This window comes from Bidens hawaiensis, unplaced genomic scaffold (genome assembly GCF_021521415.1).
Source record: "Bidens hawaiensis isolate Kalapana, Puna unplaced genomic scaffold, B.hawaiensis_p1.1 tig00055029_1, whole genome shotgun sequence".
In the NCBI taxonomy this organism is placed as follows: domain Eukaryota; kingdom Viridiplantae; phylum Streptophyta; class Magnoliopsida; order Asterales; family Asteraceae; genus Bidens; species Bidens hawaiensis.
The window spans coordinates 978-19,348 of NW_027499935.1; the positions used below are offsets into that span (position 1 = coordinate 978).

The 18,371-nt window shown below is 35.8% G+C and overlaps 3 protein-coding genes across 3 annotated transcripts; 1 reads left to right on the forward strand and 2 right to left on the reverse strand.

Annotated features, from left to right (window-relative positions):
• Positions 1–1,097: 1,097 nt before the first annotated feature.
• Positions 1,098–3,020, reverse strand: LOC143600890 (aquaporin SIP1-2-like). Its single transcript, XM_077078441.1, has 3 exons — positions 2,730–3,020; positions 1,471–1,743; positions 1,098–1,320 (listed from the first exon to the last, which is right to left on the reverse strand). The coding sequence occupies exons 1-3, from the start codon at positions 3,018–3,020 to the stop codon at positions 1,177–1,179; spliced, it is 708 nt and encodes a 235-aa protein (XP_076934556.1). The 3' UTR covers positions 1,098–1,176.
• Positions 3,021–4,944: 1,924 nt separating this feature from the next.
• On the reverse strand, positions 4,945–8,914 carry LOC143600891 (OVARIAN TUMOR DOMAIN-containing deubiquitinating enzyme 6-like). The gene is made up of 9 exons (XM_077078442.1): positions 8,886–8,914; positions 8,035–8,751; positions 7,764–7,925; positions 7,100–7,177; positions 6,564–6,642; positions 6,339–6,484; positions 6,195–6,260; positions 5,941–6,118; positions 4,945–5,337 (listed from the first exon to the last, which is right to left on the reverse strand). Exons 2-9 carry the CDS (start codon positions 8,509–8,511, stop codon positions 5,117–5,119), a joined length of 1,407 nt encoding a protein of 468 aa, XP_076934557.1. The 5' UTR covers positions 8,512–8,751; positions 8,886–8,914; the 3' UTR covers positions 4,945–5,116.
• A 2,732-nt stretch (positions 8,915–11,646) lies between these two features.
• On the forward strand, positions 11,647–12,336 carry LOC143600898 (zinc finger BED domain-containing protein RICESLEEPER 2-like). The gene has a single exon (XM_077078446.1). The coding sequence runs from the start codon at positions 11,647–11,649 to the stop codon at positions 12,334–12,336; it is 690 nt and encodes a 229-aa protein (XP_076934561.1).
• Positions 12,337–18,371: the final 6,035 nt, after the last annotated feature.

An 18,371-nucleotide genomic window follows, 5' to 3' on the forward strand; every position in this document is an offset into this window, starting at 1 on the left:
CCACATTATCAATATGGAGGACCCACAAACCATCATCCTTCACCATCCTTGATAAAGGATCTTCAAGGATGGATGATCTCCACCTCAACCTTCACAATACTTGTATTTTCTATTCTTCTCACAAATCTCCTCCACATAAGTTATGGATGACCTTGATGCGGAAGGTCTAATGACTTAGCAACTCCAGTGGCTATTCAACTCCAATCTAAGTGGTAAATACACAAAGATTATTGACAGTTATATCCCTTGTATAGGATTAAACAACAATGATAACACATGAGATCTAGTTTACTATATTATAAGGCTTTAAAATATGACAATGGCACTGCTAGGGTAATAAATTGCAAAGGGACTATAGAGTAATTCTTGAATAGTGTAAGGGATCTTTTGTAAAAATAACCATAGATTATGAGGTTTTGTAAGACTACAGACTTTTATAAAAGACCCCTCAACTATTTAAGAATTGCTTTGTAGTCCCTACACTATTTATTACCGTAACAGGCACGTAAGTGATGAAACTCAACTTATAAGAAAAAACAACTCTAGCTGAAAGTTGAAACTTAATTGATAACAGAAATAAATATTTGTTTAATCTTTGTTATCTAAATTAAGAAACATTTCAAACCCGAACCTTTGTTATCTAAACTAACTCCCTAATAAGTCCATGACAGCAAAACCAGTGACCCTTGTTATAAATTGACCGTCTCCCGAGGCATCATGCAGGATCTGAAAGAATCATGACATTATGTTGGAAAGAATATGTTATATGTCAAATACATCGACCCTAACCCAGACACTTCCGAAACGATCAATCTAACCCATTCTTCTAATCAAGTAAAACGGGTTGTAAACAGGTTATAATCAAGTTGTAAATGTGTTAAAACAGGTTGGAGGGTCGTAATAAATGGGACAGAACAACGGCCCGGTTTATCAAACATTATGAATATAACAGCCCAAAAGCTGACTATTTTCATCATGTAAGAAATTTCCCACCCTAAATTCATGACCAATTAACTCGTAAATTGGATTTATTCACAATACTTTTACTATAAACTGCTCACTGAAGCTACACAAGTCACATAAACTACATATTATTCTGCCTAAATTAAACAAATCACAATATCAACTTCCCATTTTTAATAATAATCACGCACCTGCCTTGTTTTCCAGGCTGTTTTAGTCTTTGAAGCTGGTCGAGGTGGGAAGACGAGCCGATAAAAACCAGGCAGCCAAAATTGCCCCTAATGATGGGCATATCCAATAAACGTAGAATTGCTCCCATGTGTTGTGTTTGTTATTTACATAAGCCCACCCAAACGCCTGCATGATACAAAATTAACCAACTATTTTATCTTTTCATTGATAATCATCAAGCTAAGCAAATCAAAACCGCATATAATTGCTAGAAATAGTCAACATGAAAAATAACTTATGATATAATAAGTCATATACGAGTTTTGTAATACTTACATTGGCAGGATTCATTGAGGGACCTGTGTAACTTGAACCAGGAACGATAACCGCCATCGAAGCCACAGAAAGCAACCAATACTTCAAGAATAAGCTTTTAGGACCCTTGATGAAAATCCACAAGACAACAAAGTTAATAGCAAAAGTCAACACTCCTTCAGCAATGGCTCCTGTGTGCAAGTCAACTTTTAAAATAGGTCCTTCTAGCATATGTTTATACTCTATTGGCATCAACTCCATTATTGCCATTACACCACCAACTGCTCCAACTGCCTGAACAGAATTTTAAATCCATTATTCAGAAACATAGTATTCATCATACTAGTATTAGTTATGTAATGCCAAAACAAACTATCTCAAATTGAAAATTCAAAGCATTCATGCCAATTAGATGCTCAACTTCAGGTCTTGACATTTATCATATTGTGCCAATTTCAACTGTTGAAGTTACGCTCTTGTAAACGAACTGAATGGAAACGAACAATGGAATGTTCATGTTCGTTCATTTATTTTAACCGAACATGAACAATTAATCGAACAAATATTTTTGTTCAAGTTCGTTTATTATGAAATGAAAATGTCCGTGTTCGTTTATGTTTGTTAATTGAAAATCAAAATGACACTTAACGAACATAAATGGACATAATTGAACAAACGTAAACAAACACACTTAAATGAACAAACATAAACAAACACAAATGAACACACTTAAATGAATCATAATTGAACAAACGTAAACAAACATAAATGGACATAATTGGACACACAAATGAACACACTTAACGAACATAAATGGACATAATTGAACAAACGTAAACAAACACACTTAAATGAACAAACATAAACAAACACAAATGAACACACTTAAATGAATCAAGCACATGATTCATCGAAAAAACAACACATCTTAACCATAAACTTTCACACTTAAACGAACATAAGCGAACGAAGGTAAATAAATCGTTTAATTAAAGAACAAAATTTTTTGCTCATGTCAGTTCATTTATTAAATAAACAAACATAAACAAACTTCCGGCCAATCAGTACTTCAATTCACTGAACGTTAGGTTCGTTTACAAGCCTAATAGCTACCGATCTACTGCATAACCAACAATTTCACTTCAAAAGGTCAAAACACACATGATTTCACGTCAAATTTGATATTGAACATAACATATATATTTTACATTTACATTCTATCTCGATCATATATATAACGTTTAACGTAACAGATCTATTACTCAATTCTTCAACTAAACCTGAGCAGGAAACCGGACGGCTGTAGACATGAGCGTATCGTCAGATCCGCCGGCGCCGGCGATGTAAAAGGCAATAGTACCGGCAGCGTTGAAGCTGGCGCCACCGAAGGCATCGGCGATGAAACCGAAGATGAGGGAGATGAGGAATATTAGTGAAGTTGTGATTGCTAGTGACGCCATGCCTTGGAGTTGGAGGCTGATGGTGTTGGCGATGGCGCCCATGGCGGAAGCACAGAATATATACATGAAGGTCACCACTGCATCACCAACTGCTGCCTTCACCACCCCCATAGGATACGTGTCCTAAATAGATATCTGAGTCACTGATTTGATGGTGGTGAGGATCGTATTTGAAGATGAGTTGACTTTATAAAGTCAAAATATTTCAACTGGAGATCCACATACATCCGGGATCTGGTTTATATTTATTACATACATATAAATTTATTTATTAAATAAAGTTTGATATAATATGTTTACATGTGCTAGTATTTATTTAATTGACAAAAAAAAAAAAAACACGTGATAATAGTTATTTAATTTAACTAAATAAATTTTTTTTTTTTTTTTTTTTTTTTTTAAATTATAAAGATTTTATTTCTACTGATGAAACATAGATATTACATCAATATAGCAGGTAGGCGGGCAACAAGCTGCGCCGCCACCTGCTAAATAAATATAAATTAAATTATTGAATTAACTAATATTTTTATTATATTACATGTTTACTTACTCAGCATATAAGATCTATATAAAAATGTAATAAAATATTAGGTAAAAAGACCACATAGGCACTTTGATTAAAAAATGTTTGAATGTCTATGCTGGATCTAGGGTGTAAACAAGTAGACCAAGCTCAAGTTATGTTTATCTAAAGCTTGAGTTTAGTTTGTTAATAAACTTTTAAGCTTCATTTTGAAAGGTTCTCAATTTATTATATTTTTAATTATTTGTATATGAGTATATATTTACTTTTACGTATATTTATCATTATAAATTCATCTTAATAATTATTTATAGAATACTAGCTTTTGAACCCATGAATTACGCGGGATTTGTCAAATAATAAAAATAAATAAAGTCCGTTATTTGAAAGGAATGAACAAAATTAAAGGTATAAAGAAAATAAAATATATAATACAAATAATAAAAAATCTATAATCTTAAATTTACAAATTAGAAAAAGTCTATACCCATGGATAGTTATGATGAATGGCGTGAGAGTTAGAAAATTAGAAGATAAATTATAACTTATTTGTTAAAATTTTTTTAACCCATGAACATGTAGGATAAATAAGATGAAGAATTAGCGAATTATAAAGAAAATTATAATCCGTTTTGTCAAAATTATTTTGACCCATAACCCATGAAAAGATAGGATGAACGGGATGAAAGATTAGAAAGGAAATTATAACCCATTTGTTAAAATAGTTTTATCTCATAACCCATGGATATGTAGAATCAATGAGAGGAGAATTAGACCATGAATGAATGTGAGATTGTCACATCATCTCAATTATTTTCTTTTATTAGTATTGTTTGATGTTAGATTAGATTAGATTTGCTTGTTTTTGTTGTAATATTTGTGTATACTATTATTATTATTGTTATCATGTCAGTTACATATATTTATATAAAATAAGTTTATTATATCTTACAAATAATAAGATTGTTTAAGGAGCATTATGAAATATTCAGATTTGATAGGTAAAGTTTGGGTTTGAGATTGTTTGTCAAATGTGCTTCAGTTTAGACTTGAGCTTGTTTAAACGGGCCGTTTTGATTAGTCGGTTTTTAATAGCTCATGAACGACTTTGTTCATTTATACCTCTAACGAATGGACCAAGCATTAAAGACACATATACTCGTTTTTCATGTGATTTTGTATATACACCGCAATCGAATGACAACTTTACTGTACGTGATAGAAAAGTAACACGCGCTAAAAAGGTAAAACAAGAAAAAGACAGCTCTCACAATACAATACTTTCAAAAATATACGTAGAGCTGGCTCATTTAAAAAAGTATTTGTATTATTCTAAACATCCTCATGATAACATAGCTATTTTTATTATATAAAGGTTTGCATTATTTAAGAATGATTTAGTTTGTACCACATGTGAGTCACTTGTAAAGGAACATAAGTTCGGCGATAAATACTTTTATGTTTTTATACAACGTCATATAACATGAAAGTGAGTAGATATCACCATCAGATCCAATAAAAAAGCAAAGCAAATGCCACATGGCAAAAGTAAAAAGATGACATGTCATATTCAACCACTAACAAGATTCGTTCTCATTTTATGAAAAGTTTTAAGATTCAATAAAAGTAAGATAAAAAAAATAAAAAAAGCAGTAGCAGTATCCATCATATGACCACCATTTCATTTGTTGCTTCTTTTTTCAGTGGGGGCGGTGGTGGTGGCGGCCTTGCCTTTGCGCCTGGTGTTGATTTCCAAAAGATAACAAACCATTGAATCAACATCATCGCCAAATATGCTGTAAGCCTCAATTGCCTGCACGTAGCTGAACCCCATTGACAGCACCATCTGCATGCTGCTGCTGATTATTAACCCCTTATCTTGTTCCTTCCTGCTGTCTGTACCTGCTTCACAAACCATAATTAAGAAGCTTACTCTTTTTTCTTTTATCAATCTTTTTCTTTTTGAGTTAATTACACAGATGGTCCCTTGTTTAGGTCATAATACGTTTCTGGTCTGAAATTTGCAAAAGTTATGGGTTTGCTCCTCACTCTTTGCCAACCTGTAATACTATGTGCTCTTTTTAAAAAAGATTAAAAAACTTGCTGAAGGACAATTATACCCCCTATCTTAAAAGAACAAAAGACAACCCAAAACCCTGAATCGCCCCCCCCCCCCCCCCCCTCCTCCCTTCATATTACAGTGGTCAGAGTTGGAGAACTGCAGCGAGTACGGCTGCACGACAACTTGGGAGTTAAAAAAGTTTTGTTTTTTTTCAAAAACAAAAAAGAGGTATAATAGCCGTTTATAAAAAATAACATTTTTTTTACGTCTGTTAGTGTCAAGGACCAAAAGTGTTGCTGTTGAGTGAACAGTTAGAACGATAAGTGCAATTTTTGGAACCATGGGACGAAAACTGTAATATGGCTTTACCACAGGACCATCCTTGTAATTAACTCCTTGTGTTATATGTAAACAAAACTTATTAAAAATTAAAAATTACTCACTGGTTGCAGAAGATGATGGTCCAGAACTGGATGATGATGATTCTGTGGCACCCAATTGATGTATAAACCTTTCGTTAGCAGCAACATATTCAGCCCTTGAAGCTTCCATAACCATGCACTCAAGTTCTTTCTCAGTTAACTCTACATCTGAGTAAAACCGTGCTTCAGCCAGAAGAGCCTGTTAATAATCAAAGCTGTCAATAGATTTTATCTATGTGAACATTTTATGAAGATTTTGATACAAAAAAATTTACATTATCAATTTGTTGGTCTTGTTGAGCTTTGATTGCTGCCTTGACTTGATTTTTATCAACATCTGACTGGATTGAAACAAAACCACTAAATTATTTTATTCAAAAAATTAGATTATTATAGTGAAGTCACCAAAAGAGACTTACCCCTTGCAGAGAGCTAAAACCTAGTCCAGCACCAACTGTGAGTCGACGTGGGTCAACAAGGGAATTATAGTGGTTGCCATGATGGTAACTGAGTCGTATTGGTGGTGTGTCGGTGTTATAGCTCCCATGGAAAATGTTAATAGGCTCTGCAGCAATATATTTTATGTTTAATATGGAAATAAATGCATAAAATATGATGGTACCACTCAATATCATGTGAAATACCAGAGCTATAAGAATAAATGTGGATTGGCCGATTGTACATTTCAGACAAAGCTTGAATCTCCACATTGTTACCATATACCTGACGCACATAACCAATAAAAAAAAGATTATAGAGTTCCACATCAGTAATATACAAGTGGTAGTTGCAGTTCAGTAAAGTAGGTGTCAAGATATCTACCTATACTATTAAAGCAAAACAATACTTCCGCATGTCATTCAACTAGAGTAGCCAACTACGATGCCACCTAATATTATTACCATTTATAAAATTACTAACAAAGTTACAAATGTAACTTTAAATATAGTATTAAATAAGATTTTCAGATATTTATGAATTATAAAATTTTATTTATCATCATTTATATCTTATAAATCCATAAGATATGTTGTTACATATATTATTAAATTTAACTTTGTTGTTGTATTTTTTTAACCACCCATGTATTACATACACAGCCTATATCCTAGTAAACAACTAAGAAAAGTTCATTTTGTAGATAAACTGAACATATTACTTATTTTGGTGAAAGGCTTACCTTATCCCTTCTCTTTCTCTTGCAATAACTAGTGAAACCTTCTGTTATAAACTGCGAGAAGTGGTCTCTTTCACGTTCCTGATAAAAAGAAACCCTGTTAGTAAATGCTTTAACATAATAGACCCCAAATTTTAACAAATATATGCAAAGAATTCATTTTCAAAATACAAGTTTACATGCTATCTTGATGTATGCAAATGCATCTTCATTTACATTGTAATAGACTTTATCCTTAAGTAATTCATAAAATAAACCTATTTTGCTTCCATTTTCAGGCATGACAACAGACCAAATAAATACAAAAGTATACGTCACAACTTTTGTAATAAAATATAACTTTTTAGTTTTTAGTTCCGATATTCTTCAAGTGTGTACTTCTTTGTTGTTCAATGTAGTCATGAAGCCATACACGGTATGCTACAAACTTCCTAACTTTAGGCACTGCAAGCTTAGGCTTTTACTATGATTATAACATGGATGATTATTTTTTTCAAAAGCTTCTATATATCATTCAATTTGTTAAGCAACACATCAGAAGTTTTTTTTTTTTTCATATAAATTACGAACATATGAAAGAATACTAACACAATATATAAGATTAAAAGACAGGAGTACTCAAAAGGAAAGGAAACTTGATTATGATAAGTTATAACCAAAATCATACCATGTAATCTATGCACATTTGTCTAGCCAAATCATAAGCTTCAGAATCACCATACACCTGATCTGCAACAGCACGAAACAGGCAATTCCCATCTTCGTTCATATTTTTCACTTCAAAACCTTTTAAGCGTCTAATATCAATCTCAAACTGGCGATCCCTCTCCTGAGAAACATACCAAATTAGTCCACCAATATCAACGGCATCATAAGGTAAATCCTACTTCATCTAATACTTTATAGTAATTCAGCTCTTAACAGCCAATTAAACTCACAGCATTATCATACGACGATCCATAGCAAGGTATCTGTTCATCAGCACTATTATATCCCTCATTATCACCATGGGACTTCGGTGACGAAGGGTGAGATCCCGTAGGCGATGTCCTGGTTGACACAACCGGCCACACATTTACTCTTCTAGACGACCCGATTCTAGGTTTCGGCGGTGGAGCAGGTGGTGCTGGCGGACACGAACTGCCGCCATGAATATCCTGCAAAGCATAATTATCATCCTTCGAAACATCATTCTCTTCTTCTTCCTCTTCATCAATCACCCTCAAAGCAGCCATCCTTGCTAAATTATCCTCCTCCTGGCCCACAGCACTCAGTTCTTCACTCTTATCTTCAACAACGTCCAACGTAACGTCTTCATATTCACAGGGATGATGTTCTTGAGCTTCAGGAGTCCTGGAAGACGATGAATCCGCAGAAGCAGAGGCTCTTTGAAGAACAACACGAACTCGAGTCATCCTCTAATGTAATTATTATAGCAAAAGCCTAAATTTGGATTTGTTACGCGTCCTGGCCTTGGGCACAGTGACTCGAATAGCGATTACGCCTTTGGTATCCAACTGAAGCAATTTCTGCATTCGCCTAACAATTCTCATGAGATTGAAGAACAATAAAACCCTAAGCCTAGGCCTTTGAAAATTAACGCGAATTTTACCTCCGGTTCAGTATATTTTCACAGGAGCCACAGTAATAATAGCCTGCGATCATAATGACAAACCTAATTACGCAAACGGAATAGAATAATAATAATATTATTGTATTGTATTGAGCGAATGAAGAATATTGATTGAATAAAAGGAAAACTGATTAACCTAATTATAAAAGAGTTGACCTGAAATCGCAGTGAAGAAAGGTGTGTGAGGAGGTTATATATATATATATATATAGGTATAAATGGAAAAGATGTGGAAATTTATTTAATAAATAAAGCGATAACTTGGCGACGAAGAGAGTACTAATACATTCATACGTGTATACCAAGGTATATATATGTATGTGCAGCAGGTAAAGGTAATTTCATTGAAAGGTTGATGACGACTAAATCATCTACAAACACAGGCCCGACCCAAGGGGAGGGGTGGCCGGTGACAGCACATTTTCCGAGAGAGGCTTATAATTGTTAAAAAAATAAATTTTATATTTTATATATAAATTTTTTTAATACAAAAAGCTTATAAAATAACTTTTTGGTTGAATAGAAAGTTTCTTGTACTATGGAAATAAAAGTCATGGATTCAATCCCGCTATTAGTATGCTTTTTTTAATAGAAAAAAACTTTCATTTGTTTCATATAAGTCATTTTGGTAAAATTGTTAAATTATCTATTACATAATTGAGAAGTCAATTACAGAGACCCATTTTTTACTCGTAAATTTTAAGAGGTTCTCAGAGACGGCCCTGTACAAACACTACCACCTAGAAATACAAAAAAAAAAAAAAAAAAAAGCTCCCACTTCAAGATTGTGAGTTGTAAGCAAAGTCCAATTAGCAAGTTTTTAAATGGTAAATGTCTTTTACTTGCTAAAACATTTTGCCTCTGTCACTGAACTATCAGCCTCAAGACCCGAGTCAAGTTGATTACAAGCTAACTTCTTATTTGAGAGTTTGTGTGTGACTTCTAAATAATTGTTCAAGACCCGAGTCAAGTTGATTACAAGCTAACTTCTTATTTGAGAGTTTGTGTGTGACTTCTAAATAATTGTTCAAGCTTGAGTTACCTTGCTACAAAAGATAGTCTAGAGCGATGGCCTCATACTATTTAAGTTGTTGCATAATAAGGCAACCCGTAGTATGAGAGTAAATATTAGCTTCAACGATACAAAGTAAAGTATTGAATTGCTAACTTTTTTTTGTTTATTTTAGTTTAGGTGATAGTAAGATGTCTTTTGGAGCATTTCGTCAGTATAGCGGATATTATGTGTCAGGCATGCAAGTTGTCTTGCTGGGTCTACTATTGACCTGCAGTTAGTAAGACTACTCCTATTCATAACTCAATCAAACCCAACTTTTCATTAAAAAAAACTAATTTCTCTCTTTTTCACCTACACAACCCAACCAAACTCAAATTTTCTCTCCCATTCACAACCCAATTAAGCCAAATTTTTTTATTGAATAAATATATATTATGAGAAGTTTATTGTATTATAATATAATAGAGAAAAAATTTAATAAAAACTATTTGCTTTAAATATCAAATAATAAATTAAATAAAAACAGGTGTTTCACATTCAACAAACATATCTAACATAAATGATAAAACTTACATAAGATGGAAGTAATAAGATGAAAGTAATGGAGAACGTGTAACACTCTAAAAATAGAGAATTTGTTTTTGATGACTTTTTTTTAAATCAGATAAAGCCATCAAAAATTTGGATGATAAATGCAAATAGTGTGAATTAATTCACTTTTCTTCACTTTTGCAACAACCGACTTAAAGTTGGTAGACAGACTAAGTTGTTGAATTAAAAGTAATTTTCAATTTTTTTTTTTGGAGTTCGTACATCAACCGACCGGATATAAACTCCCTAGTGGGTGTAGCCTAATGTGTATGTGTTATCCTCGTTGGTCAATCGTGTCACTTTTTGTCAAGTTGTGGTGGCACATATGTCCTAGCCTTATGATTCTGAAAATGTTTTATATGAGAACTCTTGATTTCAGACGTGCTAACTTGGAGGGTAATGCCCCGAACATATTTATGAAAGTCGTAACTCATAGTTACTGCTCTAGACGTGCTAATATAGGGGTAACGCATTCAATATCACACGTATGGTTTGTTCACTCTTCCATTTGAGACAATATCGGTTTTTGGATGTCATTATTTTTGGTTTATGCTTTTGTTCTTATTTAAGTTTCTAGTTTAGTTCAAGTCAAACTGGATAAGGTTCATTTTGATTCAAACACGGTCTATAGATTGAAAAATTAATAGTAACTTATGAATTTAGAAGAGGTTGAACCTTTTTAAGTTGATGAATTATTAAAAAGGCCTTTTCTTTTTGGCCAAAATTTAAAATGATTACCTTTCATATTTCTAATAACGTATCATCTTTTAAAACATTCAACTTTTGATACATGATTAAACTGAGCCTCTAATTTTAGTCATAATAACCCTTCAATTCTCCATATAACATAGCAAACCCAAGCATCTTATGACTCGTATTGAGGTAGCTTTTGGCTTGCCAATTCAATTGAAAGGCAACCAGATAGAAGTGCAAAAAAAACCGGTTCTGTACCCGAACCAGTGGAACCGACCCGGAACCGGTTCCGATTCGTACCCGGTGTACCCCATACTTAGAAAACCCTACCCGGACCCATATATTTTTCCAAAAATTGGTTCCTACCCAAAATAACCGGTTCCGCCGGGTTTTTTTCGAAAAAGAGCTGTTGTAACCGGTTTCATAGGTAATATAGCCGTTGGAAGTTCCAACGGTAATATAGCCGTTGGAACCGGTTTTTGAGCTAAAAAACTATATAAATGCTTGTATGATCACTTGTTTTACCACTCCAACTCAAAAACAAGAAAACTTATCGGTTTACACTTTACACTCCAATTTTTTTCAATTCCATTCCACCACCACTTGATATTAGTTATTATGGCAAGCCAAAACAAGGGCAAAAGAAAGGCGGCGGCTACCGATTCCTTTTTTATTGACCCGGTTCGTGTTGAAGATGACGCCGGAGTTGCACGGATCCTCCCTCATAACCGCAACGAAGAAGTATGGCGGAATTGGGATTTGGTTGAGTTGCTTAATGGAGACGTTAAGGCTCGTTGCAAATTTTGTGACACTTATTTAAAGCATGATTCAAACTCTACTTTAAAAAAGCGCATCGAGAAGAAAATATGCAAGGCATTGAAAGAAGTTCCCGCCACGGTCCAAGCCGAATTGGGTAAAGATGGGGCAATATTTCGTTACAACGTGAAATCGGTTCATGATAGGATGGCGAGGTTCGTGATTCAACAAGGTTTGCCGTTTAACCACTTCGACAACCCTCAATTGACAGCCTTGATTAGAGAGACTCTTCAACCGCGCTACACCAATGTAAGTCGTACCACTCTTCAATGTCATTGTCTAAAGTTGTGGGAATGTGCGAAAAAAGATTTAATTGAGTTTTTTGACACTTTACAAACGGGTGTCAATTTAACTAGTGATGTTTGGTCGGCACCACATGGGTTACCGGAATCGTACCTTTGTGTCACCGTTCATTGGATCGATCCGGTTTCTTGGCAAATGATGAAACGCATCATCGCGTTTGAAAACTTTCCGCTTCCTCACACAGCCTAAAAATTGTTTGAAATTTTGGATGAGGTAATAACGACTTTTAACTTGAGGAAAAAAAATTTTCAATGTCGTTTGATAACGCATCTAACAATACAAAGACGGTAGACAAATTATATATAAAATATTCACCACCTTGCTACGGAAAGTTTTTTCATACTCGATGTGTTGCCCACATTATCAATTTGGTTGTTCAAGATGGTCTTGACAACGAAACCATGAAAGGCGGTTTGAGATTATTTACATTGATGTTACAAGATATTTTCAAAAGTGGGAAAAGAAGAAATCTTGAATACAAAAACTATTGCAAGTCGGTTGATAGAAAATATTTGGGGCCAAATTGGGACGTTCCAACCCGTTGGAACTCGACTTGTAATATGCTCGCTTGTGCTTTTTCCCAAAAAGAAACTATACAAGCGTTTCATAGAACGCTTGTGGATCGTTGCGAAGCCGATATGTTTCCCAACGGTTCTTGGGATAATATCGGTTATTTCTTGGAGTTTCTTGATGTTTTCAAAACCGCAACAACTAAATTGTCGGGAGTTTACTATCCTACTAGTTGTTGGGTGTTGCAAGAATTATACAAAATCTCCTTGAATTTCAAAGAGTTTGAAAACAAAAATGATATTTTCGAGCATATTGTTGACCCAATGAAGAAGAAGTTCCTAAAATATTTTGAAGGAATACCACCCGTGTTTACTTGTGCCACCGCTTTAACCCTGCTTGAATGTTGCAGGGGTTGAGGCGTTGATAGAGGAAATATATGACAACATGGGTGCGCACGAGATCGATCCGATGTCGTCGACAAAAGCAAAGAATTCTTTCAACAAATCCCTTCAAGAAATCTATGATCATTATTTCAAAATTTATGGTCCAAGCTCAAAGTCGACTTTTGTGAGGCAAGCAACATCAAGTAAGCCATGCAAGGGGTAAACATGATTAATGCCGTTCGTGAGTCGGCGGCTAAGCGGCAAAGGGGTAACACACCAACTAGTGAACTTGGGCGATATAGTGGAGCAAACTATGTAGAAGGTGCAATGGTCGAGGAAGTTCGCAACCTTGACATCTTGGCATGGTGGAAAGGAAAGCAAAACGAATTTCCTATTCTTTCCGCCATGGCTCGTGACTTGCTAAGCGTCCAAGCTTCAACGGTTGCTTTGGAATCAGTTTTTTCACTTAGTGGAAGGATATTATCGATGCGAAGAACCAAACTCACTCCTGAGTCCTTAGAGATGTGCATTTGCCTAAAGGATCATTTGGACGCGGTGGATCGTATACAAAACAAGGCGAACTTTGAAGACGAAATACCACTTGAACGTCCAATTCAAGAGATGGAAGAAGAATCTTCGGGTGAAGAAGACGAAGTCGTAGAACTCGACTAATTTTAATTTGTATTTTTTGTATTTGTTCTAGTAAAATGTATTATATAACACGAATCAATTAATTAATGTAACAAGTTTTTTATTATTTGTTTGTGTTAAATAAAAAACTTGTCTTAAACACTTAAACTAACTTTTAGACATGTATATAATTATAGAACAACTAGCAACCGCTTCATTACACAACGAACATTATTGCAAAACGATTAAGTACAAACATTATTAAACATAAAACCAAAAATAACAAACATTGGTCGTTGTTTTCATCCCGCCATCTACAACCATCAAGCTTTGTTACTGGCGGCGGAGGCTTGACTTGTAGAGCCGACGACTCTCCGGCTTCTCCTTTTATGGCATCCAAATATTTTTTTTCCTTACAATACTTATTGGTATGCTTTCGAAGGGTGGAATTCGATCCCGCCTTCAAAAACTTGACGCAACGCGCCATCTCCTGTTTGTCGGTCATGATACACAGGTCATAATGAACCCAAACCTCGGGGCATCTCGGGGTGTCGATAACCATAACAACTTCGTCGTTGGTTGCCACTGGTAATGATAAGTGGTTTAACAGGTGGTTTAACAAGTAATGGAAGTGTTTAACAAGTTAGGGGAGTTGGTTAACAAGTTCTAAACCTAGTATGTATATATATATAGTAAGTGTGGGTAGACGTGCACAAAAAAACCGGTTCCGGAACCTAACTGGTGGAACCGAACCGGAACCGGTTCCAGTTCCAACCCGGTTGGTACAATACCCGGTTTGGGTATTTTTGTACCCGAAAATCGTACCCGGTTCTCCTATTTGTATGTCAGTATCAGTTCCAACCCGGTTCTTAATTGGAACCGGTTCGGTTCGTACCTGGAAAAACCGGTTCCGACGGGTTTTTTTTGAAGGGTCAAACAAAAATCAAACTAGCCGTTGGAACCGGTTCCAACGGTAATATAGCCGTTGGAACCGGTTTTTTAGACACCAATTAGCCGTTGGAACCGGTTCCAACGGTAATATAGCCGTTGGAACCGGTTTTTGAGACAATAGATCCGTTGGAACCGGTTCCAACGGTAGTATAGCCGTTAGAACCGGTTTTTGATGCCCAAACCTATATATAACTTGTTTCCACCACTTGTTTCACCACCAAACTCAAAAACAAACTAAAATACTACTCCTTTAGCAAACCCGTTCCTTTACCCGACCATCCAACTAAATATTATTATGGCACCCATCAAAAAAACTAACAAGAAGGCTAAGAAGAGTGCTTTTGTTGCCCCCGTTCCTGTTACGGAGGACCCAAGGGTTGTTACGGTAGTCAACCATAACTGCAACCAAGACATATGGAAGAATTGGGATTTGATTGTGGATGACGAAGGTTATCAAAAGGCTCGTTGCAAACTATGTGGTTCAATATTAAAACACGATTCCAACTCTACTTTGAGAAAGCACATCGAGAAGCCATATTGCAAGGCGTTGAAAGGGATTGGCACGACCGATCAAATTGACTTGGGTAAAGATGGTACACTATTTCGTTACAACACGACTCAAGTTCAAGATAGAATGGCAAAGTTCGTTATTCAACGAGGTTTGCCGTTTAACCACTTTGATGACCCGGAGTTGACGTCGTTGATTTGCGAAACTCTACAACCGAGATACACACATGTAAGTCGTACTACCTTAAGACGTCATTGTATCAGGTTGTGGGAGTGTGCTAAAAAAGAGTTAATCAAGTCTTTTCATTCTTTAGAAGCCATGGTTAGTTTAACTACCGATGTTTGGTCGGCACCACACGGGTTGCCCGAATCATACATATGTGTCACCGCTCATTGGGTTGATCCGGTGACATGGCAATTGATGAAACGCACCATCGCTTTTAAAAAACTTCCCGTTCCCACATACCGCCTAAAAATTGTTTGAATTACTTGATGAAGTTATAACGACTTACAACTTGAGAAATAAAATATTTTCGATTTCGTTTGACAACGCTTCAAACAATACTAAGGCGGCTGAAAAATTTATCATTAAATATTCACCACCTTGTTTCGGGGATTTTTTTCATGTCCGATGTGTTGCACATATCATCAACTTGGTTGTTCAAATAGGTCTTGACAATGAAAACATTTGTGATGATTTAAAATACTTTACACTTGTGTTACAAGATGTCTTCAAAAGTGGTAAAAAAAGACATCTTGAATATAAGAACTATTGCAAGTCGGTTGAAAGAAAGTATTTGGAGCCGAATTGGGACGTTCCAACCCGTTGGAACTCAACTTGTCATATGTTAAAGTGTGCTTTTGCCCAACGCCAAACTTTACAAGCTTTTCATAACAATCTTGTTGAAGAACGCGAGGCCGATATGTTTCCGGAAAGTGTTTGGGTCCAAGTCGGTTATTTGTTGGAGTATCTTGACGTGTTCAAAAAGTCAACAACAAAATTATCGGGAGTCTATTACCCTACTAGTTGTTGGGTTTTGCAAGAATTGTACTATATGTCTTGTGTTTTTAAAAGCTTTGCGGAGAAGAACAAACTCTTCGAAAATATTGTTGCGGTGATGAAAGAAAAGTTCATAAAATATTTTGAAAACATACCGCCGGTCTTTGCTTGTGCCGCCGCATTAAACCCCTATTGGAATGTTAATGGGGTTGAAACAACGATTGAGGAAATATTCGACAACTTAGGTATGTACGAGATTGACCCGAAGTTGTCGACGGAAACGAAGGACAAGTTCAACAAAAACCTTCAAGACCTTTATGACCATTATTTTCAAATGTATGGTCCAAGCACGAGATCGTCTTTTGTGAAAAAAACAACTAGTAGGCCGTGCAATGACCCACTTATAAACTTGATGAATGGGATTCGTGAATCGGCATCTAAGAGGCAAAGAGGAAACAAACCAAGTAGTGAACTTGGTCGATATAGTGGAGCAAACTATGTTGAGAGCGCAACGGTCTACGAAATTCGCAATATTGATTTGTTGGCTTGGTGGAAAGGTAAACAAAACGAATTTCCCATTCTATCCGCCATGGCTCGTGATTTGCTTGCCGTACAAGCCTCAACGGTTGCTTCCGAATCGGTTTTTTCTCTTAGTGGGAGGGTGTTATCTATGCGAAGAACAAAACTAACTCCCGAGTCTCTAGAGGTTTGCATTTGCCTAAATGACCATTTGGATGCGGTGGATCGTGTACAACACAAGGCGAACTTTGAAGACGAAATACCAATAGAGCGTCATATTCATGATGAGGAGGCGGAGGACGGGGTTTCTTCCGATAACGAAGACGAGGGTGAAGACGAGAATGAAGACGAAGAAGAGTTGTAATTATTTGTTTTGGTAAAATTATTTGTAACTTGTTCAACTAATATTTAGTTTTGATTTGTTTTATTATAATTATTTTTGTTACTCATGATTAATTTTTGTTACTTTTTAATAACGACGAACATTTTATTTATTTAAAAAATAACTATTACAAACATTATTAAAACATAAACGATACTAAACATAACAACTAAAACAAAAAAAACAAAGTCCGTCGTTTTAATCCGGGAATACTTATTTTTGGGTTGTAGAGCCGGACGACTCTCCCACTTCCGTTTTTTTAGCTTCCAACCTTCTTTTCTCTCGACAATACTTATTCGTATGTTTTCGTAATGTCGAGTTGGACCCTGCTTTAAGAAACTTCGAGCAATATTTGCAACGTGCCAACTCATGTGAGTCGGTCATGAGACACAAATCGTAATGAACCCAAACATCGGGGCATCTTGTTGTTTCGATCACCATAACAAAGTCATCATTAGTTGCCATTTGTTGTCGGTTTAAGGTTAATTGTGGTTTGGAGTGTGTTTTATAGTTTTGGAAGTGGTTTAACAAGTACACAAACAAACATTGCTATTTATAGTAAGAAAATAACCTATGTGTAGTTAAAAAACCGGTTCCAACGGTCAAAAACGGCTATATAGCCGTTGGAACCGGTTCCTAACGGCTATAATATTTAAATTTCAAAAAAACCGGTGGAACCGGTTTTTACGTAAAAACCGGTTCCGGTTCATACCCTACCCGGTTCTTAAAAGTTAGCATATCTGGGCATCGGTTCGGGTCGGGAACCGAACCGGTTCTTGATTGGAACCGGTTCCATTTTACAACCCGGTGTGAAAAAACCGGTTTCGAACCGGTTCGGGTTTTCCAGTTGAACCCGATTTGTGCACCTCTAAGTGTGGGTGGGTTTGAACATTCAAAACCGGTTCCAACGGTCTAAAAACGATAATATAAACTTCGGAACTGGTTTCCAACGGTAATATTGGTTTAAATAAGGAAAACCCGGTGAAACCGGTTTTCGGGTATAAACCGGATCCGGTTCCTACCCTACCCGGTTCCACTGGTTCCTGATATTTGCCTACCGGGTCGGGTCCGGTTCCTACCCGGTTCCTGACAGGAACCGGTTCCATTTTGTACCCGGTTCCAAAAAAACGGGTTCCTACCTGGTTCCGGGTTTTAATAAAAACCGATTTGTGCACGTCTACAGCCAGATACTGATCACACCACACCCTTTGGTCAAATGACTCGAATTGGAACGTTAAACAAGTCATGTTTGCGGGTTGGCATGTCAAACCGAACCCGAAGATCATGAAATATAAGAATCTGAATAAAAGATGTTATACGGGCTAACACAAACATACCCTTT

Coding starts and splice junctions, on each gene's coding strand:
- LOC143600890 (XM_077078441.1), bottom strand. CDS start 3,020: ATGGGGGTGGTGAAGGCAGCAGTTGGTGATGCAGTGGTGACCTTCATG. Junction 1,744..2,729: donor CCGTCCGGTTTCCTGCTCAG/GTTTAGTTGAAG, acceptor AATTCTGTTCAG/GCAGTTGGAGCAGTTGGTGG. Junction 1,321..1,470: donor CCTCAATGAATCCTGCCAAT/GTAAGTATTACA, acceptor TGTATCATGCAG/GCGTTTGGGTGGGCTTATGT.
- LOC143600891 (XM_077078442.1), bottom strand. CDS start 8,511: ATGACTCGAGTTCGTGTTGTTCTTCAAAGAGCCTCTGCTTCTGCGGAT. Junction 7,926..8,034: donor GATCGTCGTATGATAATGCT/GTGAGTTTAATT, acceptor TATGTTTCTCAG/GAGAGGGATCGCCAGTTTGA. Junction 6,643..7,099: donor AGAGAAAGAGAAGGGATAAG/GTAAGCCTTTCA, acceptor TATGTGCGTCAG/GTATATGGTAACAATGTGGA.
- LOC143600898 (XM_077078446.1), top strand. CDS start 11,647: ATGGCAAGCCAAAACAAGGGCAAAAGAAAGGCGGCGGCTACCGATTCC.